Here is a 24,998-nt window from a genome sequence, read left to right as displayed (position 1 = left end):
TTTTCTGTAAAATGCAGGGAGAGCAGAGACAGGGTAACCCTAACCTGTGTTTTTAAAGTACCGTGTCTACTTTCTTGAAGCAACAGTCTTGGAAAAGGAAAATGACACTTAAATCTTCACCGCACAGCCGCAACTCAATGCCTGGGCACTTCAGTTACTTACAAAGACACCTTCATAGAACCATACATTTATCTGTGAGGAAACTAAAAGGTGTGAATTAGTCTACATGGGTTTCTGATGTGGCTCAGTAAAATGCCTACCAATGTTAAGTGTTAGAGAACCAATAAAGAAGCCCACACCCAAACCAGCCCAAAGGAAAAAAAGAATAAAAGGTCACTTGCAAAGCATCTTCTGCTCGTTCACACATGGGTGTTTCATGAACAGTTCATCTTTGTGCTTTACTTTGCCAGAGCTGAACATGGTTTTCCCCACCACACAGAAACTTCATCCAGTGTAGAGCAATTCCTATCTGTTCTCTGGTTATGCACTGGTTTCATCTAGTGGAGAGTGTCACGCTCTCAGCAGCATCGCCGTCTGGCCCACAGGGCTTGCTGCCTCCGACAGAGGGGAACAAGAGGCAACTGTTGGCGGGAGACGTGCACCACCAGCATTCATACACACGAAAGAGACCAGTGAAGCTGTCAGGTGCTGCCTTTGGAGAGACAGCCTTTATTTTAAAGTATGTTGGTTTTGTGCACTTCATACAGACACATCACAATTGTTTTTCACTGATGTAAAATACACACAGACTGTTAGATCTGAACGGCAATTCTGCTAAGCCAATGGAGAAGGGAAGGAAAATTAAGATGAAACCCACCTGGAGCTTCTAGGAAGCAACCTTTGCAGGAATAAACCCCTATTTTCTTCTATTGGGCTCATGTGGAAGAAGTTCCTAGTGGATTGTGCCATTAATCTTAGGAGGTGGAAGGCTTGGTGGCTGTGTCAACGTTCAATTTTGTCACTTGCTCTCTTTTCAGGCTAAAATGGCTTTTTTTTTGCTCAGAACTCCTGTAAGAGGCAAGTAAGGCAACTCCAGAGAAAGCGGTTTAGCAGAACATTGTCCATGCTCCTCCGAGAGCACTGTTTCATAGAGTATAGCACCCCCATTCCCTGGAGCAGCTATTCAATAATCACCCCAGTTTCTGCTTTCTTTACAATATAAAACTTAAATTAGTTGTTTTTTTAAAAAAATATTACTAATATAGATCTCCCATCTTAAAATGCCTTATACATTTACAGTACTTATAACAATTTCAGTTCTGAGTTGATGAAATTTAAAGGACGGGGGGGGGAATATATCTTGGAGAGTTAAACTTGGGTCCAACACATAGCAAATTCCATCAGGAAAGGAGCTAGAATCAGTGGATTCATAGTGCAAATTTTTAAAAAGGGGGGAGAAAGAGAGAAATGCACAACTGCACCCTCTATTTGCTTCTCAAATGTAAGTGAACAAGACGAGGTCCTCATACTGTACATGCAATAAGTTATAGCAAGCAAATGACAACAAGGTTGGAGCACTCCTCAGTTTTAGGCTGGTGGCCAGAGCCGAAGGCAATGGAAAATGGACCCTTTGGATGTAAGCGCCAAACTCTTGTAGCTGGTGCAGTGGAACCAGCGCTGTCATGCCTTGTATTTCTGTTTCCCAGTCTCACTTATCACGCAGATGTGCTGAAACACAGAAAATAAAAGTACTGTGTGGATTAGAAACTTAAGAGCTGGGAAAGAAACATTCTGCAGATACTTATTTCAAGTCATTGGTACCTTATAGTATGACCAAGAAATGGGACCCAGAAGAGTGCAAGGCAGCTCGCTCTCATCAGGTGCTTTAGAACAAGGTGAACTGGATACAATCTGGGAGAAAGCTGGGGAAGACCTAATTCTGCTCCTTTGAGACACACTGGGGTCAGAAGGGACAGCCTCTACCCCACTGGAGACCTCAAGCAGGGCACATCCACTATCATTCTCCCATATAAGTGAGTGGGGGAGCCATTTGTGATGAGGGCAAAATTCATTCCTTACCCCTAACGGTGTGGGGCCCAGCCCTTACCAACATTGTGCCCTAGTTATACATCCCTTTTAATGACACAATTGCTTTGGAGTTCTTGTTTTGCTTTCTCCTCATAAACCTACCATCTTATCAGCCAATAATGACTCCTAGGTTAAGCAGTGCTATTCCCTGTAGTCATGAATTATTCAGCGAGTTGATTCCCAAAGAGATAACCTTCCAATCTTTTTTTAAAATCTAAAACTTCCAACTCTTGAAAGTTATAAAAGCAATTTCATGAGTCATCATGTATTTAATTCTGAATTACTCCTTTCCCAGTTAACAGCAGCATTTCACATTTTAGGGTAATATTCATGACTAATGAATGTTTATGAATGTACCACTCAAGGAGAGGCAGATTTTTTTCACAGTAGCAGAAACGCTTGAGAGAAGCTTGGACCTTGTTAGTCTAAGACCATGGCTCTGCTTTAGCGTGGAAGCAGGCGACTGCAAACCTTGGACAAGGTTACATAGCAGTGGGAGGGAAAAAACCCTCTTCTGTTCTTATTTCCAGTTTAGGAAAAATATGATGACATGGTGGTGGTAACACAACATGGGAGAGATTTATAAAGTTATCCATGGTGTGGAAATCCCCTCTTCACTTATACTATTGAAATTTGGGGTCGCCTAGTGAAACTGATTGGCAGTAGATTCAGGAGACACAAAGGGAAGGATTTCTTCACAAAATACACAATTAATGTACTGAATTCACTGCCATAAGATAACGGAGGTGGCCAGACTTTAGAAGCCTTTAAAAGGAGATTAGGAAAAATTAATAGAGATCTACCAGCAGTTATTAGTTATCATATGTTTTTAAGATGTTTTATCAGTTGATTGCCACTCTGGGCTCCTTTTGGGAGGAAGGGCAGGATATAAATTGAAATTATCATCATTGAAGCCAAGTTCAGAGACAGTACACCTCTGAGTATTATTATTTTATTTAATATTTGATGAATTTATATCCTGCCCTTCCTCTTGAAGGAGCCCAGGGTGGCAAGTGCAAACAAAAACTATTTAACACCCAAAAGGTGTGTTGTGTGTCTGTGTGTGCAATGGCAGGGAAGGGCTAGTGCCTCCAGGCCCTTCTGGTGGACTTCCCAGAAGTATCTTGGGAGCACCGTGCAAAAGAGGATGCCAGATTAGATGGACCTCTTCTGATGCTGCAGGACTCCTCTTCTGTCATTTTCAACAGGAATGGAACTCATAAGCAATTTGTCAATCTAGACTAATTACATTGAGCCACAAATATATGATCCTGTGCAACACCAGCATCAGCTAGGCTACAATAGCATTTCAAGCCACAGGCTACCCCAGCCACTCTCCCCACCCTCCAGCCCCATAGGTAAACTCTCAGTGGTTTCTATAATGGTCCGCTCTTCCCAGTGGAACTGCTTCGAGCCACCTGGTTCTGTCCATCTCTCTTGGAAAGTGTTACATTTAACGACATGGGTCAGTAATATGGAACTGGGGCTGCACAAGAACAAAATGGGTGTCAGATTAATAAGGCTGCTTGGGAGTCAACAAGTGTTTGGTGTGAAAGAGAGTTTATGACTGACCAGCAGGTCCCCTTCACTGTTGTCTTGAGCAGAATCTGCTTCTGCTTGTTCTAGCATTTCTCTAACCATCGCTAACAGCAGCAAAAGGAATGGTACTCAGAAGTACAGATCAAGGCGGGTGGAGAGGAAAGATACCCCTTCTCCCATTTTTAAACAAGACACCCTGTGTTAATTACTTACATTCAGATCTCTGAAGTATTCATTATAATCTAGAGCGTATCCCACTACGAACTTGTCTGGTACTTCAAACCCAACAACTGAAAAAGAACCAGAATTCATCAATGTGATAAACTTAGGCAAAGTTTGGACAACTACAGCAGGGCCCCACTCATACAGCGGGTTACATTCCGGACCCCCGCCGAAAAGCAAAAACCGCTGAAAAGCGGAACTCATTGAATAGAATGGCGCGCGATGCCCGAAAACCGCCATAAAAGCGGAACAAGTGCTGTATGAGTGGGGCTTTAGTCTAATTGTGTCTAATTGAGACCGCCGCATTAGCAAAGCGCCGTAAAGTGAAGCGCTGTAAAGCGGGGCCCTACTGTATGTTACATTATTTGGACCATTCATGACAAATGTCTTAGCTGATAATGCTGCATCAAACTTATCAATGTTGTTTAAAAACGTAATAACCTTTGTGATAACAGGATAAAACAGGAAGACATAAAAAACAGTACATTTTAATAGAGAAAAATTATACCATGCCCAAAAATGGTGGGGGGGAGTGGATGGTGAGTCCCCAAATGAGTAGGAACACACAGTCCACTGAAAGTATGTTAAATACTGCAGAAGGGTTAAATTTAAGATGCAATCCCAAACACACTTAATAGGGAGTCAGCCCCAACGAACACAGAGCTGCGACCTACTTCTGAGCACTGTTACCCATTCTACTTTTTAAGTCCTTCTAATTATTTCTTCTTAAACATAAAGCAAACAATTGGTGGTGGTGGTGGTGGTTTTGTTTTACAAAGTACGGTAACTATCCCCTAAGGCTGGGTCACTTTCCCTGATCTGGACCTACTTCGTGTTCTGCTTCATCTTCTACAACTGTTTTCTCTCTTTATTTATCCTTCCTTCTCTGTTTCATAACATTCCAGCCATTCTTTAGTCTAACAACTCCTCTCAGACAAATTTCATCTCTGTTCTCGCAATCTGAATATAGGGATTTTTACAGTGCTTTAAAAATGTGTGTTTTAAGATGCATTGAACTCTTGCATAAAATTCACTTACAGTCAGGTCGGTATCCTACACTTCGAGGCGTTCTTTTGACCAACAAGCTGTTAAAGAGACCCCAGAAAACAAGTGAATTGTGGGTAAAAATTAGTCCATATAATATCTTCCACACTGGCTGCTTGACAAGCCACTAAGCTCTGCCCCTGCCCTCTGCTCCTATATCACAGTGTAAATGCCAAGTCAGGATTAGAGGGACAGTTGGAGGAGCCTTTCTACAGAGTGAGTATTAAGGTGCTCTTTGACGTATGGTGTAGAAGAGGAGCAGGCACCCAAAGGTCCTTATTCTCTATCTCCTTCAGTGGTACAGAAGGGGAAACAGAACATGTCACAGCTCTGGGCCTGTGGTGTCTCCTCCCTGCCGAGGCCCTTGCACTGCTAGCAGAAAGGGATACTTACACACCTTGATCCAGGAACCACTTTCTTTGCAACTACATTGGGGAATGGGGAATGGACTGCCTTCAAGTCGATTCCGACTTATAGCAACACTGTGAATAGGATTTTCATGGTAAGCAGAATTCAGAGGGGGTTTACCATTGCCTTCCACTGAGGCTAAGAGGCAGTGACTGGCCCAAGGTTGCCCAGTGAGCTTCATGGCTGTGTGGGGATTCGAACCCTGGTCTCCCAGGTCGTAGTCCAACACCTTAACCACCACACCACGCTGGCTCTCAGCAACTACATTATACTTTTAAAAATATACTGTGGACAGCAGGAGAGGCCCTCCCCAACATACCAGAGCATGTTCAGAGACCGCCAGTCTATTATCAGCCTCGCCCTCTCAAAGTCACTCCAGAACTACCCAGCCCAAGAGGTTACCTCTAATAGAAATGTTTGGGTAATTTCATGGCAACAGAAACCACTAAGAAGCTTTTCTTGTCTTCTGCCTATCTCTAGTCATAATGCTTATGTTTATTGTCAAGTTAATTTTATTCCAAGTGGTTAAATGCTCAAGTTGTATGTTTTTAGTGATTTTATCTGATTTTTATTTTTACTGTATTGTATTTTATTCTTTGCTGTGAACCGCCCAGAGAGCCACTGGCTAAGGGCGGTATAGAAATGGAATGAAATAAAATAAATAAATAAATAAATAAACAGTCCTCTTCAGTGGTTGCACCTTTATCGTGAAAGGGGCATGCAATCCATAAATTAAAAAGTCAAGTTGATCGGCTTGTTGGTTTGCATGGGCAAATAATATGTGAATTTCCCATGTTGGAAGGCTAACATAGCATACTTAAAGACCATGTTTCATTAGAAATCATTCCCCTTAGCAGGCTGTCCTCCACGCCCTGGTTCCAAGCGTACCCCTTCAATTGGGCAAGTATTAAAGAGAGTTATTCTAGACCTACGAAGAGGCAAGCGCCTCCTCTCTGGACACACATCAACCCCACCTCAGTTTCCTCTGGCTTTCTCAATGTCGCAGACATTTGGAAAGTTGCCAAAAATATGCAGGGATTCTCTAGCTCTGGAGAACTGAGGCTCTCTATCTCTTTGTTTTAATCCAGCAGCCCACAAGGCAAACAGTACTTGGAAGTCAATTACAGCAAGGCCAATAAAGAAGTTTGTTTAGGAAGGCAGAGTCATCCTGATAACGCAAGTGAAAAAATAGAATTAATGCTAGGTCCTGAGTAGGATGCAAGAGTTATTGTAGTAAGAATGCTAAAGATCTCCTACGTATAAAACATAGATGCTTACAAGGTATGTGATGCAAGATGACATTTTAGATCAAAAACAAAATGGTGAAAACCTTTTAATAAAACCATTTCCCTCCAATCAGCTCTCCTTGTTGTTAAATATTGAACAGCAGAAGCACAGACCCTGTTACTTCTGACAGCACGTGCCTATTCTTCACAAGAGCAATAATCAACACCCACTTTTAGAAATGGAGCAAGCTACACAGTGAAAATTAACACCCCCAACCATGGAAGTATTAACTCTCCTATGCATAACTGACCCCAAAGGGATTAAAAAAGATATGTAACCAGGCCACTGTGTTTCATCATTCTTGAAAAAGCAAAATGTAGCACATATAGCAATTAAAACATACCTGGCTACCTTCACCATCTTTGGATTGTACTGCTTAAGCAGAGACAGAAGAGTCTTCATTGTCTTACCAGTGTCAATTATATCCTGCCAGTTGAACACAAAACAAAACAGCCTTGAGAAGTAACTCTTTGAGATTCATAACTGGCTAAATCAGGGGCTCCCAAACTGTGGTCTGCAAGCTTCTTCCAGGTGGTCCGTGGCATGTCTGCATTCAATAGTCATACTGGTTTTTGATTGCATTTTTGTTGCTTCTTTCGTTTCTTATACTGTGTTTTACTATATTACAGTTTGAATTCTATGGGATGCAAATTGTAATACAATAAAATGCAATATAAGAAATGAAAGAAGCAATACAAAAGAAAAATTTAAAGATCCTACAGCATCCAGCACAGTGCATTGCAATTGTTACAACAGCTGGAAAAATCATTAAGCCGTCTGCAAAGGCCCTCAGCAAATTTCAAGAGGTCCATGGGCGGGGAGTTTGGGAACCCCTGGGCCAAATAATACATACAGCTTTAAATAAAACTCAGGCTCACTACATACTCATTTGTGTCTGTCATTATCATAGGTAAAAATAATGAAGGGGACATATCTGCAGACAGACATACCAACAGTTGATAATCTCTTTGACATGGTCTTCCAAGAACAAAAACATTTTTGCGTAAAATATTAACAAGCTCCAGCAGAATTAAGTCACAACACAATAATCCGTTCAACAATACATTCTTGGCCATCCATTTTCGTAGTAAAAAAATCAGCATGCAAGTTAAAAGTGTCCCCAATGGCAGTCGCTCATATGAGGGACTGGGGCTTAGGTGTTTAAAATTCTTTTTATTGGGAGGGAATTCAATTCCACACTGCAGCTAAGGAATGGTTTATTTATTTATTTATTATTTGATTTATATCCTGCCCTTCCTCCCAGCAGGAGCCCAGGGCGGCAAATTGTTATTCTGCAGTAAAATTGTGTTACTTGCAATGAAACAGTAAGATTAATTACTGCAACTGATTCTCCAGCATTACCCCTATTATTTATTTATTTATATCCCGCCCTTCCTCCTTAAAAAGGGAAAAGCAAACTGTTGTACTTACTTCCACGATCAAGACATTCTAGGAATGACGGAAAGAGAGAGAGAAAGAGCCATGAGTAATTTTAAGTCAGCACTTGGTTTCCAACTTGTATTTACCCAAACTTTTTCAGGATGCCTGTTTTTCATTTCATATTTCCCTTATTAACCAATGCATCAATATAAGCAGATGCATCATCTATGAAACAAACCAGCAGAAAAAGGCTACAAAATTGTGTCCTGCGGTTAAATTACTCAAGTTTCTAGAGCTCATTAGCACATTCTTTTGGACTCAACACTGAAAGTTGTAGTTTAAAAATAAAGTACTAATCTCAATGTAACAATCAAAATTTTGCAACCGAGCAAAAAAACAAAACAAAACAAAACCTGTTAGTTCCAAAGCAAGTATTCCATGTGCAGCATTCTGTTCTTTCTAATTCATTGACATTTGGGGGCTGGTTTAGGGACCTTCTCATGGGCTAACAAAGAACACTCAACATTCATCAAAAGAACTTTTTAAAAATTGGGTGGGCCCTGGCTCAGTGGCAGAGCCCCTGCTTTGCATGCAGAAGGTCCCAGGTTCAATCCCTGGAAGCATCTCCAGGTAGAGCTGGGAGAGTTTCCCTGCCTGAAACTGAGGACAGCCACTGCCAGCCAGTGTAGACAATCCCAAGCTAGATGGACCAATGTTGTGCCTCAGTAGAAGGCAGTTTCCTATGTTCCTATGTAATCAGTGCCCCATTGGAACTCAGAACGGGGAATACTCGGTCTTTTCAAGATTTTTCAAGTGGAATCCCCCCACAATCCAAAACAGAGCAGGGAGGCTGCAAGCGAGCAGCTGAAGCCCTGGATGCAACATCTGTGTGATCAATTGACAGACAGAACCTCAAGGCTTACAATGCAATCTTATACATCTGAGAGAAAAAAGCCATCTTTTGTGGTAACTTAAAGACTAACAAATGTATTAGAGCACAAGCTTTTGTAGATTAGAGAGTCTACCTCATCAGAGGAAAATGCCATTGAGTTTAATGTGACTTACTCCTAGGTTAAGTGTGCATAATAAAGGACTGAAGCCTAAAAATACAAAACTGGCTGCCTGAGACTGTGCAATTAACTGCGGCCCTGCAGAGGGAACGGAAATGCAAATATGTGACTGCCTTTGAGCAGATCTTCAGATGGGTAACTGTTAATGGGGAGAGGGGCCAAGTGAATCAACAATTCTGTATGCTTTTTTCCTTATATCCTTAGTCACGCCAGCATTAATATTTATTGTTATAACATAAACTTTTCATCTACTATATGTTTTGGAAACTTGTTTGTGTGCTATGCTTTTGGACACCTCTTAAGATATTGTAATAAAGCAGATTTTCATCTATGTTTGGAAACAGATGGATGCCATTTTGAATCAAGATACCAAACTTAGCCTTTCAAACTGCACTGGTTTTAACCAAATTTTGCATGATGGTTCCTGAGATCAAGGCACAGGTTTTCATCTATGTTTGTATACAGTTGGACACACCAATGAAAGTTGTGTGCGTTGAAAAGCAGCTATGTTTATAAGGCAAACCCAAGAGAGTGAAGACATGACAGAATATTGCAACAGCTTTTGAGAGACATTTCTTGCCACATAAATTGACACAGTTACAGTGCCATCTAGGCAGCCCTCGGTGGCGGCACCAACAACAAGGCCTTGCCTGCTGATCACAGGGTCCAAGATGGCTGATATGGGGAAGGGAATCTTTTATGTACTTTGGTCCTAAGCCATTTAGGGCAGGGGTGGGGAACCTTTCTCAGCTCAATGGCCACATTCCCTTCTACCCAATGCTTTGAGGGTCTCATGCCAGTGGTGGTTGGGGCCAGGAATAAAAGAGGGTGGAGAAACAAATGTTAACTTATTCACACCTCCCTCTTTATCCTCCATCTAGGCAAGCAAGACGCATTATCAGAGTTGGAAGACACATTCTAGACAAGCAAAAACACTCACAGGGTGCAAAGTAGGGTTGGCTAAAGGTGTGGTTTGGAGAGAAGGGATGTGACTAGCAAGGTGGTATGCCCTAGAGAGAGTCCCTAGGGAGGCCTGGAGGGCCGTATTTGGCCCACAGGCCTGAGGTCTCCAGTCCCTGATTTAGGTCTTTATAGGCTAGTATTCACACCTTGAATTGAGCCCAGGAGCTCACGGGCAGCCAGTGCAGTGCTTTCAGGACCACTTACATGTGGCCCCATGGAACTAACTAGCATAGGCTGTGAAAGCTACATAAGAAAAACAAATTATTTTTAATTGGGACAAAAACAACCACATGCACAAACTGCGCAGATGCAAAATATAGCCACACTTTCTGACAAAGCCGGGAAAGAGGACCTACTTGCAACACAGTGCAGGCACTTGCATCTTTATTTGCACTTAACAGACAACATTCAATTGTATTTTGTTTTTAAGCGTAATTAATTGGTGCTGAAAAATTAGTAGCTTACGAAAGTGCTTCACAGCCCTTTTATGACATACCTTCCCAGTCAAGGTTGAGAGGTCATCCCCACCAATTACTTTTATATCACCAGTCGACTGGTCATTCTAATTTTAGAGGGGAAAGAAAAGCAAGTGTAAGAATAATAAAAACCAACTAAATCTTCACCACACTCAAAAACCAACCAACCAAAAGCCCTTCTGAAAAAATGAAGTTTTAAAAAAGTTTGTAAGTCCTGGCTGGCAGCACCCACTGCACTACAGAGGAAGAGGAATATTTTCTTAATCCTGCAAACAAAAAGCCCCCCCTCCTGCTCTTACTCCCTACAGCAGCCCCCCCCAACTTGACTCAAAAATAACCATAAAATATCACTCCTGGACACAGTGGAACACAGAGCTGTCTGTCTGGAAGACGCGACATTTCCTGTTATTTGAATGGTCTATAACGGCACCAATTCAGGGAAATGGAATGGCTGGGGCTGTAGTGGGGGGCAGAGAGGAGGGTGCCACGATAGGCAACAGAAAATAGATCTTCATTACTGTTAAATATGAGGATATATCAGCATGGAAAGATACAGAACACCTAAGAAAGCATTTGTGTTTCCATGTGGGCAGAGCTTGTCTTTCAAAAAATGGGGGGGGGGGGAGAAAAAGAAACAGGAAGCTGTCGTGCTTTTTCTAACAAACAGGGCAAACTAAGATTGCCTCAAAAACATGATGTCTGTTTTTGTGTTTTTAAAAAAGAAATACTATTACTACTCATGTTGTGTCAATACCCAGATTCTTAAATCCTTCTAATGCCAGCCCTCTAAACTCTGTAAACAATTTAATTGCTAATTTCACAGTCAACTCAACCAAATTATGAAATTATGTTTCCAATTTAGTTGTTTCCACATATTTCCCCCCACTCTTGTTGTGTACTCTAATCAGGTCTGTAGGTAAGGGAGACAGGAATCACACAGGTCCAATGCTCAAATCACAGAAATAATATACTCCAGATGTGCTTTTGAAATTCTTAGTTTAAACTCCAAGTATTTTCTGTTTCCTCAATGGTAAATATTACACTGAACAATTCCCAACACCTTTTCATTTTTTGAAGTAAAACAGAAATGTTTAATGCCAAAAAACTTTAAAAACAAAAAATAAACCCAAGTGCATAATATCCAAAACAATTATCCTCCTTGGACCTAAGTCTCAGCTAAATGTCTGATATCAGTGGGTATTCTTCTATAGCTCCGATGTCTAGCTAGAAATCAACTGAAGGGTGAATTAATAGTGGATGCTTCTGAAATAACAACTTCCAGAGCAGTCCTAGACTGTGCACTCTTGCAGTACCCACAATGGAAAGCTGCAGCCAATCAAGGTTTTCTGTTGTGTAACTGAGTGTGTGCGTGTGTGTGTGGTGTCACTGTATCGGATGATGTCAGCTTGTCAACTATACTGTGTGAAGTGGCCCTATTATGAAGCTTCAGAAGTCAGTTTTTCACTCTAAAATCCTAAGTCTTTCCCTGCTTCTCGTACTGCAGCCCCAGGAACCTGCATATTTTAAAGGTTAGTATCCAGACACCTTTTCGCACTACGGTCTAATCTCATTTGTCTTTCCCTAAGATTTAAGCATGATTTCATATTTATTCTGGTTTTAATATTTGTATCACTTTGTAAATCATTCTGGGTCACTTTTCATGAAAAAAGCAACTAATGTTGTTATTATTATTTTCATATTCTGGCTTGAAATGGACAAAGTGGCCAAACTTTTAATAAAACGTCCTCTTGCTGAGCTACCTGTATAACTTTTAGGCACAGATAGGTAATAATATGAAGTCAGATTTAAAACACCTTCCCTAACCTACTTTTGTGCCCTCTGGCAACGGCTTCCACTCAGGATGACATGAGAAACTGCCCTCCCCTTTCATCTCACTCAGCTCTGAAGCAGGCAACCCACCTTGCTCGCCTGTCCCTTTCCTGCTTCTGGCTTCAAGGGTTCGTGGCTGTGCTATGCTCTGAAGCAGACAGAAATAGCACGGGCTGCTCTAAAGCTTAGCACAATAAGAGGGGGGCAGGGAACCCTCCCCCAAGGTCTCTGGCACACACAGAGGACCTGAGGTTACAGAAGGGTCAGTGGCTATAAATTACGGCTGGCTAGTAAGCCAAGCCAAAACTTGTGAACTCTCGCAGAGAGACTTACGCAATAGCTCTTCAACCTGATGAAGTCGACGGTCATAGGGATAGACTTGTCGCTGTTTCGGTTCAGGGCTTTGATATAGTCCAGCAAGTCAGCAAAGAACTTGTAGCCCCCCTTAAGTACACAGAGAGCTACGATGTGATGCCCTCCCATGCCCTGCATAATTTCGCGTGCCAATCTTTCTGTTCTGTGGAAAGAGAGACAACCTAATTTGCTATACCGGGCCCAGCATTGGCACATGCTATAAATGTATTTTTTTTAAAAATGTATTTGTGCAATTTCTAAACCAGCATTCATCGAAGGAGATCCCAGGGAAAACCCTGACATATATCATAAGAACAATTAATGACATAATCAAACACGAAATAGTATAAAACCAGATAAAAATATTCTTTCAAAAGAACAACAGTCAGATCAGTAAGAAGGGCACCAGCTATAGTTCCACGAAGAGAATTCCACAGATGGGGCACCACAATAGTGAAGACCTTGCCCCACACAACTGCCCTACAAGCAGCACTCATTGGTAGGATCAGGGGAAGGGTCTCCCCAGCAGGTTTTAACGCCTGGACTGGCAGGCAACAGGTAAGACACTCCTTGAAGGACTTGGGACTCAAACGATGATGATGATGATACATCACCTGCTGCATATATCATTAATATCAAGGCTTCCACCCAGCCTTGGTAAACATACATGCAAAGATAAAACAAACAGTGCCTTTTCCCCAATATAGTATTTATCTCCCGTCTGATGGAACAGGACTATTTACTGGTCAGTGACATTTCTGCTTTTTCTCACTTGTCAAGGTTAATCTAATAGCAGCACTGCCAAACTCCCTTGATTTTATAGGGCAGCATGTGCCAAAGCAAATCTCTATCTTTGCCTAGTTACTGGACAACTTTCAAAAGATACGAAGCACACAAGTTTTCAGAAGATAAATTTAATTCACTTCTTAAAGCATCTTGCAGCCTGGATAACTGAGGCACCAACAAGGCACCTTAGTCATTCAGAAACAAGGCAGCAGAGAGTAGAATGTTGTTCGCATTTCAAAAATTGTGCTTTCAAGATTTATATACCATCATGCTAATGAGGGAACTACGTTACTGTTCATGCACAAGCACACACACACACACACACACACACACTCTTAATCTATACTTCATCCTGATAGTCATTTTCTCATTAACGTAGAAAGAATACCTCTAGGCTTGATACTCAACTTGCTTCTCTTGCAGTATCACTAGTCACACATTTTAGCAACAAGGATGTTGCTCCTGGTTAGTTTTTCTTGAACTGTTATAGGATTTATTAGGAAGATGTTTATACAGCTGCAGATATTGTATTATATATTTCAACAGCTATGCAGCTGCCTAGAGACTATCACAGGAAGAAGAGTTTATACATTAATACTGGGGATTTTCTCTAGATAAAAGAACATTGCATGTTATTTGTAGCAAGCAGAAATACAAGTTATCATGGGTCCAGAACTGCTAATTGTTTGCCAGTGGTGCAGGATATATGAGGGTACCATCCAGCAGCCTTTGCTCCCCTCAAAGCACTGCTCTGCTGGCACAAGAGATGTTCCCTTCCATGTCTACTGCCTTTACAGTCTATATACAGAGGGAATTTATACTGTATATACCCCAGCTGAGTGAACTTGGCACTCCTTACATACAAGGAGCAAGAACTCTCATCAAAAGAAACCTTTTTAAAGCAAGTATGCAGAGGCTTGCATGCAAAGAATCATTTCTGAATAATCCTGGGAGTCAAACAAACCTGTCCATAATAAGTCCATGAGGAATATAGACTTTTTCCAAATCTTCTGCATAATGTTTTGGTATGCAAAACAAGTCTAGGTCATAACCTTGTTCATCATCTCCAATCTAAAAGGAAAACAGAAAAGTGAGGTCAGATACAAATGTACTACATATCCCTGCAGAGAGCAAAAACGTCCCATAATCTGGGATTACTCCAAAATTCAAAGCTAGAATCCGTTGCCAGAGTGTATGGTTTGCATAAGTGAGGTCCTGGGGGCTTCGCCATTTCCTGTTAAAAGATTTCAGGGTGTGGCTTTTATGCTGTTAATTATTTCAAGACAAAGGAACAGATATTTTAATGCATATATGGTTTATGCAGTTTGCTTTGGGGATGGGGGGTATCATTTATAATGAACAATGAAAACAGTTAAATAAAAATAACATTAAGAAAAAAATTATCTGGACAGAAGGCGCGGGTGTGCTCTCGGTGCAATGAGCTCCTGGCTCTCCGGGAACGACTTCATTTCCTTGAGGCCAAGGTGGCTGACCTGGAAAAGCTGAGAGAGGCAGAGAGTTGTGTGGATGAGGCCTTTAGGGACATTATAGCTGTGTCCCACTCCAAGAATGATAGCTCTTCTATCATGGAGAACGATGGTCTCAGGGAAGGAGAGCATCCAGCTGAGGAAGACGGAAACGATCCCTTAGAAGGGACCCATTCCTTGGGGGATGAGGAGCTATCCTCTCGTGCCGAGGATATATCTCTGGGGGGTGGAGGGATCCTTGTAGTGGGTGATTCGATCATTAGGAACATAGACAGTGGGGTGTGTGATGGGTGTGCAGACCGCAAAGTGATTTCCCTGCCTGGTGCAAAGGTTGCGGATATCGCCAATTGTTTAGATAGTTTGGTAGACAGTGCTGGGGAGGACTCAGTGGTTGTGGTGCACGTTGGCACCAATGACATGGGGAAATGCAGCCGTGAGGTCCTGGAAGCAAAATTTAGGTTGCTAGGCAGGATGCTGAAAGCCAGGACCTCCAAGGTGGCTTTCTCTGAAATGTTACTGGTTCCACGCGCAGGACCAGCCAGACAGGCACAGCTTTGTAGTCTCAATGCGTGGATGAGACGATGGTGTAGGGAGGTTTGGATTTGTTAGGCACTGGGGAACATTTTGGGACAAGCCGGGCCTGTACAAAAAAGGACGGGCTCCACTTGAACCAGAATGGAATCAGACTGCTGGCACTTAAAATTAAAAAGGTGGCAGAGCAGCTTTTAAACTGACTGGTGGGGGCGGGGAACCTGACAGGAGCTGAGGAAGGTCCAGTTCGGAATAAACCTCCCCCCTGCAATAAAGACCAAAGAAATGATGACATTTTAAAAGGGGTAGGCCTAGAAGTAGGCATTGTGAGAGCAGGGGCACAGGATATCAATTCAGAAGGGCAAAATTACCACAGGCCAAACCACAAGTGCCAAAGACACTTGAAGAGAGACACTGCTTACAAGTGCCTGTATGCTAATGCTAGGAGCCTGTGAACCAAGATGGGAGAACTGGAGTGCTTGGTCTTAGAGGAGAGCATTGATATAGTGAGCATAACGGAGACCTGGTGGAATGGAGAAAACCAGTGGGATACGGTTATCCCTGGATATAAACTATATCGGAAGGACGTATTGGTGGCGGTGTCGCTCTATACGTGAAAGAAGGCATTGAATCCAGCAAGCTCGAAACCCCAAAAGAGGCAGACTCCTCCACAGAATCGTTGTGGGTGGTGATACCGTGCCCCAGGAGGGACTTAATACTGGGAACGATCTATCGTCCCCCTGATCAAAATGCTCAGGGAGACCTGGAGATGAGATACGAAATTGAGGAAGCATCCAAACTAGGAAATGTGGTAGTAATGGGTGACTTCAACTACCCGGACATAGACTGGCTGCATATGTGTTCCAGTCACGACAAAGAAGCAAAATTTCTAGATATTCTAAATGACTATGCCCTAGACCAGTTGGTCATGGAACCTACCAGACGGACAGCAACCCTGGACTTAATCCTCAGTAGGGACCAGAACCTGGTGCGAGATGTAAGTGTTGTTGAACCGATTGGGAGCAGTGACCATAGTGCTATTAAATTAAACATACATGTAAATGGCCAATTGCCAAGAAAATCCAACACGGTCACATTTGACTTCAAAAGAGGAAACTTCACAAAAATGAGGGAATTGGTAAAAAGAACGCTGAAAAACAAAGTCCAGAGGGTCACATCACTCGAAAATGCTTGGAAGTTGTTTAAAAACACTATATTAGAAGCTCAACTGGAGTGCATACCGCAGAATAGAAAAGGTACCACCAGGGCCAAGAAGATGCCAGCATGGTTAACGAGCGAAGTCAAGGAAGCTCTTAGAGGCAAAAAGTCTTCCTTCAGAAAATGGAAGTCTTGTCCGAGTGAAGAAAATAAAAAGGAACACAAACTCTGGCAAAAGAAATGCAAGAAGACAATAAGGGATACTAAAAAATAATTTGAGGAGCACATTGCTAAGAACATAAAAACCAACAACAAAAAATTCTATAAATACATTCAAAGCAGGAGACCATCTAGGGAAGCGATTGGACCCTTGGATGATAAGGGAGTCAAAGGTGTACTAAAGAATGATAAAGAGACTGCAGAGAAGCTAAATGAATTCTTTGCATCTGTCTTCACAGTGGAAGATATAGGGCAGATCCCTGAACCTGAACTAACATTTGCAGGAATTTGCTCCCACAAGACGCAGTAATGGCCACCAGTTTGGATGGCTTTAAAAGAAGATTAGACAAATTCATGGAGGACAAGGCTATCAATGGCTACTAGCCATGATGGCTGTGCTCTGCCACCCTAGTCAGAGGCAGCATGCTTCTGAAAACCAGTTGCCAGAAGCCTCAGGAGGGGAGAGTGTTCTTGCACTCGGGTCCTGCTTGCGGGCTTCCCCCAGGCACCTGGTTGGCCACTGTGAGAACAGGATGCTGGACTAGATGGGCCACTGGCCTGATCCAGCAGGCTCTTCTTATGTTCTTATCTCAGGACTGGGAAAGACAATGAGAACCTGCAGAGCTGTGGACAGCCAGTGAGACCAATCAAGGGTGATTGGGTCACCATTTTCTGACTTGTATCCTCAAACTATACGACAGCAAAGCTTCATATACACAGCATGCAAGGACAGCAGCTGATTGACAATGTCCATCAGGCAAAGGCCTAACAACCCAACTGCTTGGAGTTTCCTCCTCCCCACCTCACCCTCCTTTGCTAGGCGTCATGTAGGAATAGCAACCAGAATTCTTCCAAGAAAGCAAGTAGAATGATTTACATATATACTGCTACCCATGGGTTTATCTACCTCTAGCCTTCACATCCTAGTTTCTCTTAGCTGGAGACATATTCACTCCTGGAGAAATGCACTAGCTGAAAATTGCTGCCCTGGGCTCCTGCTGGGAGGAAGGGCGGGATACAAATTTAGTCATTAATTAATAAATAAATAATTCCCCAGCAACTACAATCTCTTCTCATCTTTGGATTAGGAGTTGTAATCCTGCTACAGACGTGTTTTAGCACCAAGAGAATGCTAGACACTACACAGAACACACCACTGATGTACTGTTCTTCCAGTGTATGTTATGGGCAAGACAGGAGCACAGGGAGGATTTGGAGACCGGTGAACATGAGGAAGGGTTGAGAAGCAAGTGGCAGCAAGATAAGGCTTGGAAGGTAGCTTGGGAGAGGCTCTGGGGAAGAAGAAGTAGGTTCTTAGAAGGACCTTGAATGAGGGAAATGGCTTGATTAATTGCGGTAGGAGTGGCTGTTCTAGATACAGGATGCAAAATGGCAGGAGGCACAGAGAAGGTAGCAGGGAAGAAGGCAACAAAGGGACAATCTCCTTATAACAAGGTTTGAGAACACCTGGTCTAATGAAACATGACAAGCCTGTGCCAGTACAAATGGAAGCAGCACCTTTGAGGGGGTGGAGAGAAAATTGCTCACAATCAGGAGCAGCAATACACTGCAAACAGCAACACCAAAATAAAACCAAGAGCGCTTTGCAACACGTGCATCTTCTAAACCTACCAACCCCATTGGAGAAGCAGACGCCAGCAGAATACAACAGCGCCAAGGAACCTCGCTGTCTCATCTTCTAACTTTGTTTAAGATTTTATGGGGGGTGGATTAGTTGGTGCATACCCTGGGGCATGTATGTGATTGCTATAACCATTATGCAAGGCTGCCTTATTGCTTTTAGATGTATAAGTGCCTTTAGGAGGGTAAGATTTAATAGTTAAGCTCATAATGTTGTCTTCTGTAGCTTGGACACCTGCCAGAGAACTAGTTTGTTAGAAGATGAGGTTGCGGAACAGTCAATGTCCCTCAGCTGGGCCTTATCCATGAGGAGGCTAGATGTAGCCTCAAGAACACCTCTTTGAAGCTCATCTAGATAGCCACTAACAAGCTGCATGGGCTGAGAACCGGTAGCACATGTGATAGGAGGCTGGTAGGGAGGGAAAGGACCGTTTGATGTACAGTAGCCTTGGCACTGATCCTGTTAGCTCTAATGAGCTACATGTGCCAAGGATGGGCTGCACGTGCTGATTAACAGTAGGGCACGCGCCATGGAAAGAGTAGCACAGAGAGGTCAAGATGTGCTTTGGCACCAGACCAGTGTCCTCTCACGTAAATAGGGTGATCCATCAGGTGCCTTGACACCCCAGATCAAGGGACGGGGATACTTCAAAGATAGTGAGATAGTAGCCACTGTCTATTAGGCATAGGGCAGCTTTGATGCCTAGTCTGATTAATGATGGACCTTGTCTAGATGTGCCGATTTGATGTTAGATATAGCTAATGATGCATTCCGTCATTGTGTATGCCTTGCCAAGATTTTCTCTATAAAAGGAGCCTGTGCCGTGAGCTCAGGGTGCAGACCTTAACGCCTCTATGTGAGAGAACTTGGGTCTGTTCCGCTGGGTAGGCATGCCTGATATGTACCCAATAAAGCTTTCTCCTTTGTGAGTAAACCGTGAGTCTGCCTCGTTGTTCTCCTTGATACCGACCCTAAAATATTTGAAGCCCACAGCCGGGGCAATACAGTTGGCTTCCAAAGGCTAAGTTATGAGAGCAATATTCTGAATTCCACTTGGCCGTGATCCCATATATTAACCCCCTCCAAGAAGATCCCATAATGTTTATGGTTAGGGCTTACGGTGACGTGTTCAGTTCCCATCTTTCTGAGTTAAGGGTTTTGTGTTTTTTTTAAATGAAACTGAAGCCACAAGTCTCTGCTGCAAGCACTTAAAAGAAATGCAACTCCAAGATACCAAAAAACCCACACAAAGTTTAATATGTAAAAACCTGGCCTAAAATACTGAAAACCTTGTGAACAGAAGCAAGTGACTAGCCTTTTAAGTACTGGGATACATTTGACAAAATGTAAAAGGGAGGGAGGGAAGGTACATGCTCCCTTTACCAAAACGTATCTGTGCGTGCATGCATGTGTTGGGTTTGCTCTTTAAAAAATTACTTTTGCTGCCAGGCATGTTGGGCTCTTCTGTATGCTACTGAGCAGCAACATACAACTAAAGAATTGCTTGTTGTGAATTAAAGTCTCTTGACAAATGTTCTGTAAGTACAAACAACCGACTCGACTGCAGAGGCAAGGCAGACCTGCTTTCACGTTACATCCTTAAGAGGAAGAAATAATGCCTGGCTCCTTTGCCTCTTCGTAATCCTAAGCCACCTTATTAATGCTCACATGGTAGAAAGAAGCTGAACCCAATCTATGACAAGTAGATGTTGAAAATGTCTGTTAACATTCCACGGAGACCTTCGCACTCAGCACAGAACAGCCTTCCCCAAACTGGTCCTGGCACAGAAGATACTGCTGCAATCTGTAAACAGCAGATTTTCCGAAGGCTTGTACACAACTATCTTGGGCCTGCGTTCATTATTAGGTTTCTCTAAGAACACTTTCCTGGCCGTTCCACTGCAATGAGTGTTTCTGTCTATCTGTCAGAGAAGGAAGTCCTGTCCGAGTACAAAAAGATGAAAGGGTGTTATCCATGTCTGGGGCAATGCCCTCATATGGGAGAAATGCATGGACCTTGGCTCTGGGTACTTGCATACAATGGAGGGAACAGGGGGATCAGCAGTAGATCAATTCAGCCTTCTGCGCCACCTCATCTTAAGGAGAACTGAGGGTCAGGCAGTGGTACAGTCTCCTCCAGGAGCCTCAATTCAGTAGGCCTGGGTTCAGAAGCCAGCATAAAAAATGCCCCTCTGCAGACAGAGGTGGCCTGGAAGCTCCCTGCCTTGTGGCGATGCCTCTCTCCCCCTACTAAACCTGGAAGCTGGCACAGCATCTTATGCCCCCATCTCTCTCTCTCTCTCTCTCTCTCTCTCACACACACACACACACACACATGCATGCACGCGTGAGATGAATCTAAAATAAACAGAGTGATGGGGTGGAAAAAATAAGCATACTGAGTACTGAGGAAAAGCTGAAATTCAAAATCCACTGTCATATTTTGGCTATTCAAAGAAACGAAAGTAACCCATTGGGCTAATTTAATGAAAAAATATCAAGGTTATGGAGTAGCCTTTTCCAACTGTAAATAGTTTTGACATGTTCTGTATTAGCAACCAGTCTCGAGTCTTTTATATTTGCATCAAACCCAGCTATAGCTAGTTCAAGCTAAGAAAGTCAAGGCACACACAAGAAATGCCCTTCAAACCTACACCTCTTGAACAGGAAGTTACTCATCTTAACATGTGCATGGTGAACATAAGCTTACTTGAAATAAGTCCCACTGAATTCAGTGTGGGCTACAGCACAATCCTAACCACGTCTACTCAGAATTCAATCTTATTGAAATAAGTGGGGCTTACTTCCAGGTAAGTGGGGTTAGGATTGCAGTCTTATATCCTTATAAGTACCACTGACCTCAGTGGGTCTTATTTTAAAGAAAGGAGAGGATAGTTGCACGCTTTGCATAGTTTTGTAGGAGGACAGATATTAATTGCAATATTTTCACACCGCCAGACAACCTCTCACACACTTCCCACCACACAAGCTTAAAAATATTATTACTTTGATGCTTCAGAATTCTATTTTCAGAATGACTAAGATCACGCCAGAGTGACTCCTTACACTGTGAGGCTTACAGCTGGGGTGGGAAACCTTTCTTCCAGCCCCAGGGCCACGTTCCCTCATGAGCATGGGGGTGTAGGGGTGTGTGAAATGCCAGCAGTGGGTGAGGCCAGAGGCAAAAGGCAGACAGAGCAACAGATGTGACTCCTCCCTTTGTAGAAGAGGCTACATTCCAGCCATGGAAAAACCCGGCCCAATTTCTACGCATCTCCATCCTCCATCTAGGCAAGCTACAGCCATGATCACAGTTCAAGAACACGCTCCAGCTGTGCAAAGGCACTTGAGGAGGAGCATGGCTTGGAGATGGGTCCTGAGTGCTGGATAGAGAGACCTGGAGAACTGCATTTGGCCCCCAGGGCCAAGATTCCCTACTGCTGCCTAACAAGCTTAGCCCTTTGCTATACCCGCCCATGTAGACCCCACAACACACAAACAACCTGAAGACATTTACAACCTGATCCAATTATAAAATTTCCCACAGGCATTTTTCATTCCCAAATGCATGCAGTCTAGCAGACCGCTTGATCCCTTTCATCTTTGCACTGGCTACCTATTTGCTTCCGAGCCAGATTCAAGGTGCTGGTTTTGACCTATAAAGCCTTACACAGCGTGGGACCGCAGTATCTTGTGGAACGCCTCTCCCGCTATGAACCAACCCGGTCACTTCGCTCAGCATCTAAGGCCCTCCTCCGGGTACCAACCCCTCGGGAAGCCCGGAGGACAGTTACTCGATCTAGGGCCTTTTCTGTAGTGGCCCCCGAACTGTGGAATAGCCTCCCCGAAGAAGTACGCCTGGCGCCGACGCTTCTATCTTTTCGGCGCCAGGTTAAGACCTGGCTATGCTCCCAGGCATTTTAATGCGTTTAATGTTACAATTTTAAATCTCTTTGTTTACTGTTTATTTATTGTGATATTTTGTATTTCTGTATTTTTAATCTTTTGTACACCGCCCAGAGAGCTACTTGCTATGGGCGGTTTAAAAATGAAACAAACAAATAAATAAATAAATAAATAAATCTTCTCCCAAGTAACTGGCACCCACCTAGTCCTGGAGGCTCAGTTTATCCATCCTCACAGGGCGCTCGTTGAGCACTGGCCATCTTCAACCTCCACCTCTTAACAAAAACAGAACTGCCCCTTTACAGCTGGAACCCAGCAGGAAATGTCAGGATATACAGTACTCCACTCGCCAAACAGAGAACCCCTTTTATTTACCTCAACACACCATATTTCCTACAACCCCACAATCCTCACTTCCCCACCTCATATCCAACATCCAAAAGCAAAGTCCTTTCTGAACCCAACCTATTGGCTCCTGCCTCCAGACACCAATTTCTAATTTCTCTTGGATGGTTATTGGTTTGTTTGTATGCTGTTTTTAGCCTTGATATGTTTTCATGTTGTAGTTGCTGGGTTTTTAAGATTGGATTATTCATTGTTTTGTAAGCCTGTGCTAGCTGCTTTGGAAGACTCTGTTTGGAGAGGAAACTGTGAATTATAAATATTATCAATAAATAACTACAGGAACACAATCAAATCTGTCTTACTACTAAACCTTAATTATTCACATAATGACAGGCTGTGATTTGTTTGTTTATTATTCCATTTATTTCCCACCTTTCATTCAAGGACCTTTAAGATGGCACACATGGTTCCCCTCCTTCTCCATTTTATCCACACAGCAAGGTAGGTTAGGCTGAGAGGCAGTGACTGGCCTAAGCTTCACGGCTGCGTGGGGCTAAGAACCGTGGTCTCCCAGGGCCCAGATAACACTTGAACCACGACACCACACTCTACCAGCGCAGAGATAAAAGCACTCTGAATATGCCCAGAGACCTCATTCTTTATTTCTGTCTTGTATCTCCAAGAATCAACCCTGGTATATTAGAGAAACGGATCATGGGGTCAGGGTCCTGAGAGCTTGTACAAATTAAGCCTTTTATCCCTCAACATAACTAAACAGTCACCTTTCTCATTTTAAACCTCTTTTTCCTTGGGGCACCCAATCGACCACCCTACTGACCCCTGGTCCAAACTGAAACCCTCCTCCCAACTTCAAACTCCCTCCCCTTAACCACACCCTCCCCTCCTTCCCAGGTTACACTCCAGTTTAAAACCCTTATTTTTGTGGGGGGCACCCCTAATACCCCAAGAGGACCTGTGGCTCACATTAAGTCCCCTTTAACCTCCAAGGTTTTTCTTGTAACAAGATATTTCCCCTCCGGTTCCAGGTTTTTACCCCATATTTTGATTTTTTGCAGGGAGGGGGACCAACGGAACCAGCCCCCTTCTAAGGGGAGATGAGCCAAACCGATCTCAGTCCAAATACAGGGTTGCCCTTCATCTCCCCCCACCTCCCTCAACAAAACCTGGGGGGGGAAGGCAAGGGTGGTACTCAATTGCAGTTTTGACCCCTTCTTCGGGGGGGGACCATTCCTACCATCACCCCTCTTAGAAGAAAGTGGGAGAGCCGGAGATTCAAGACCCCCCTTACACAGGCTCCCCACCACCGGACCCATCCCAGGTTCACCCCCAACCTCCTTTGAGGACGGGGCTGCCCATGCCCCACCGACCCCCTTTGCAGTGTAGGGCGGGGGGGAGTTACGGTCCCCTCTTAACCCTTTAAATGCCTCCCCAGATCACCTTCCAGTTGCCTCTCACCCCCTTTTTGGGGGGCGCCCCATCACCGCGCCTTCTAGGGCAGAGAGGGGGACTTGTGGGGGTGTCTCACCAAGTCCCCCCCAATTCAGGCTCCCTCAGGAGACCCCACCCCTTCTCCCCGTTTCAACCCTTCAATTGGGGGAGGGGCCCTTCCAACGCCCCCTCCCCCACATCCGAACCCCTCCCCTCCCCCCTCGGGGCGGCGCCAAAGGGGGACACGCGCCCCCAGACAAGGACCTCCCCCCGCCCCATATGTGTCGCCCGCCTAGATATGCCCCGCGGCCCTTCTGGCCCCCCTGCCCGGCGCGGTTGCCGATCTCCGCCGCTGCCCCCAAGGCAGAGCCTGGCGTGGCTCCTGGGCCGCGCTCGTCCTCCTTCCCCTCGGCCATCCCGCCCGGGTGTCTGTCAGCCGCTCCCTCACCACGATGCAAGAGCTGCCGCCGGGCTTGCTGCCGCTCTGCCCGGCCATGGCGCTGCCGGGGGCTCCTTCCTCACAGGGCTCGGGGCCCGCGGGCGGCGGGTGCACCTACAACTGCTGCCGCTGCTGCTGCTGCCCCTGAGAGGTGCGGCCACCTACCGCCGGCTCCGAAGGGGAGAACCAGGAGGAGGAGAGGAGGAGGAGGAGCGGCGGCGGCAACAACCGCTTCAGCCCAGCCCAGCCCGCGCCGCCCCCTCCTGTCGTCGCCGCTGCCGCCTGCCGCGCGGCTCCCTCGCCTGCCGCGTACAACATGGCCGCTGCCGCCTCCTGCTTGTCGTCGAAGCGGCCTCGCCTCAGGACAGGAGCCGGCTGAGGGGCGCCTGAAGGCCGACCTGGCTCTGGCTGCCGGGCTTCGTTTTCTGAGGGGCT

The 24,998-nt window shown here is 44.3% G+C and overlaps 1 protein-coding gene across 2 annotated transcripts; it reads right to left on the bottom strand.

Moving 5' to 3' along the window:
* Nucleotides 1–633: 633 nt before the first annotated feature.
* On the bottom strand, nt 634–24,998 carry HPRT1 (hypoxanthine phosphoribosyltransferase 1). 2 transcript variants are annotated; one of them, XM_061599069.1, is made up of 9 exons: nt 24,729–24,998; nt 14,352–14,458; nt 12,581–12,764; nt 10,438–10,503; nt 7,960–7,977; nt 6,872–6,954; nt 4,828–4,874; nt 3,781–3,857; nt 634–1,668 (listed from the first exon to the last, which is right to left on the bottom strand). In XM_061599069.1, the coding sequence occupies exons 1-9, from the start codon at nt 24,879–24,881 to the stop codon at nt 1,621–1,623; spliced, it is 783 nt and encodes a 260-aa protein (XP_061455053.1). In that variant the 5' UTR covers nt 24,882–24,998; the 3' UTR covers nt 634–1,620. The 2 variants fall into 2 exon arrangements, with proteins under 2 accessions (XP_061455053.1, XP_061455052.1); XM_061599068.1 differs by having other exon boundaries at nt 24,573–24,819.

Source organism: Rhineura floridana, chromosome 16 (genome assembly GCF_030035675.1).
Source record: "Rhineura floridana isolate rRhiFlo1 chromosome 16, rRhiFlo1.hap2, whole genome shotgun sequence".
NCBI lineage: Eukaryota > Metazoa > Chordata > Lepidosauria > Squamata > Rhineuridae > Rhineura > Rhineura floridana.
The sequence above is the reverse complement of the archived record's forward strand: the minus strand, read 5'-3'. Positions and strand labels throughout refer to the sequence as shown.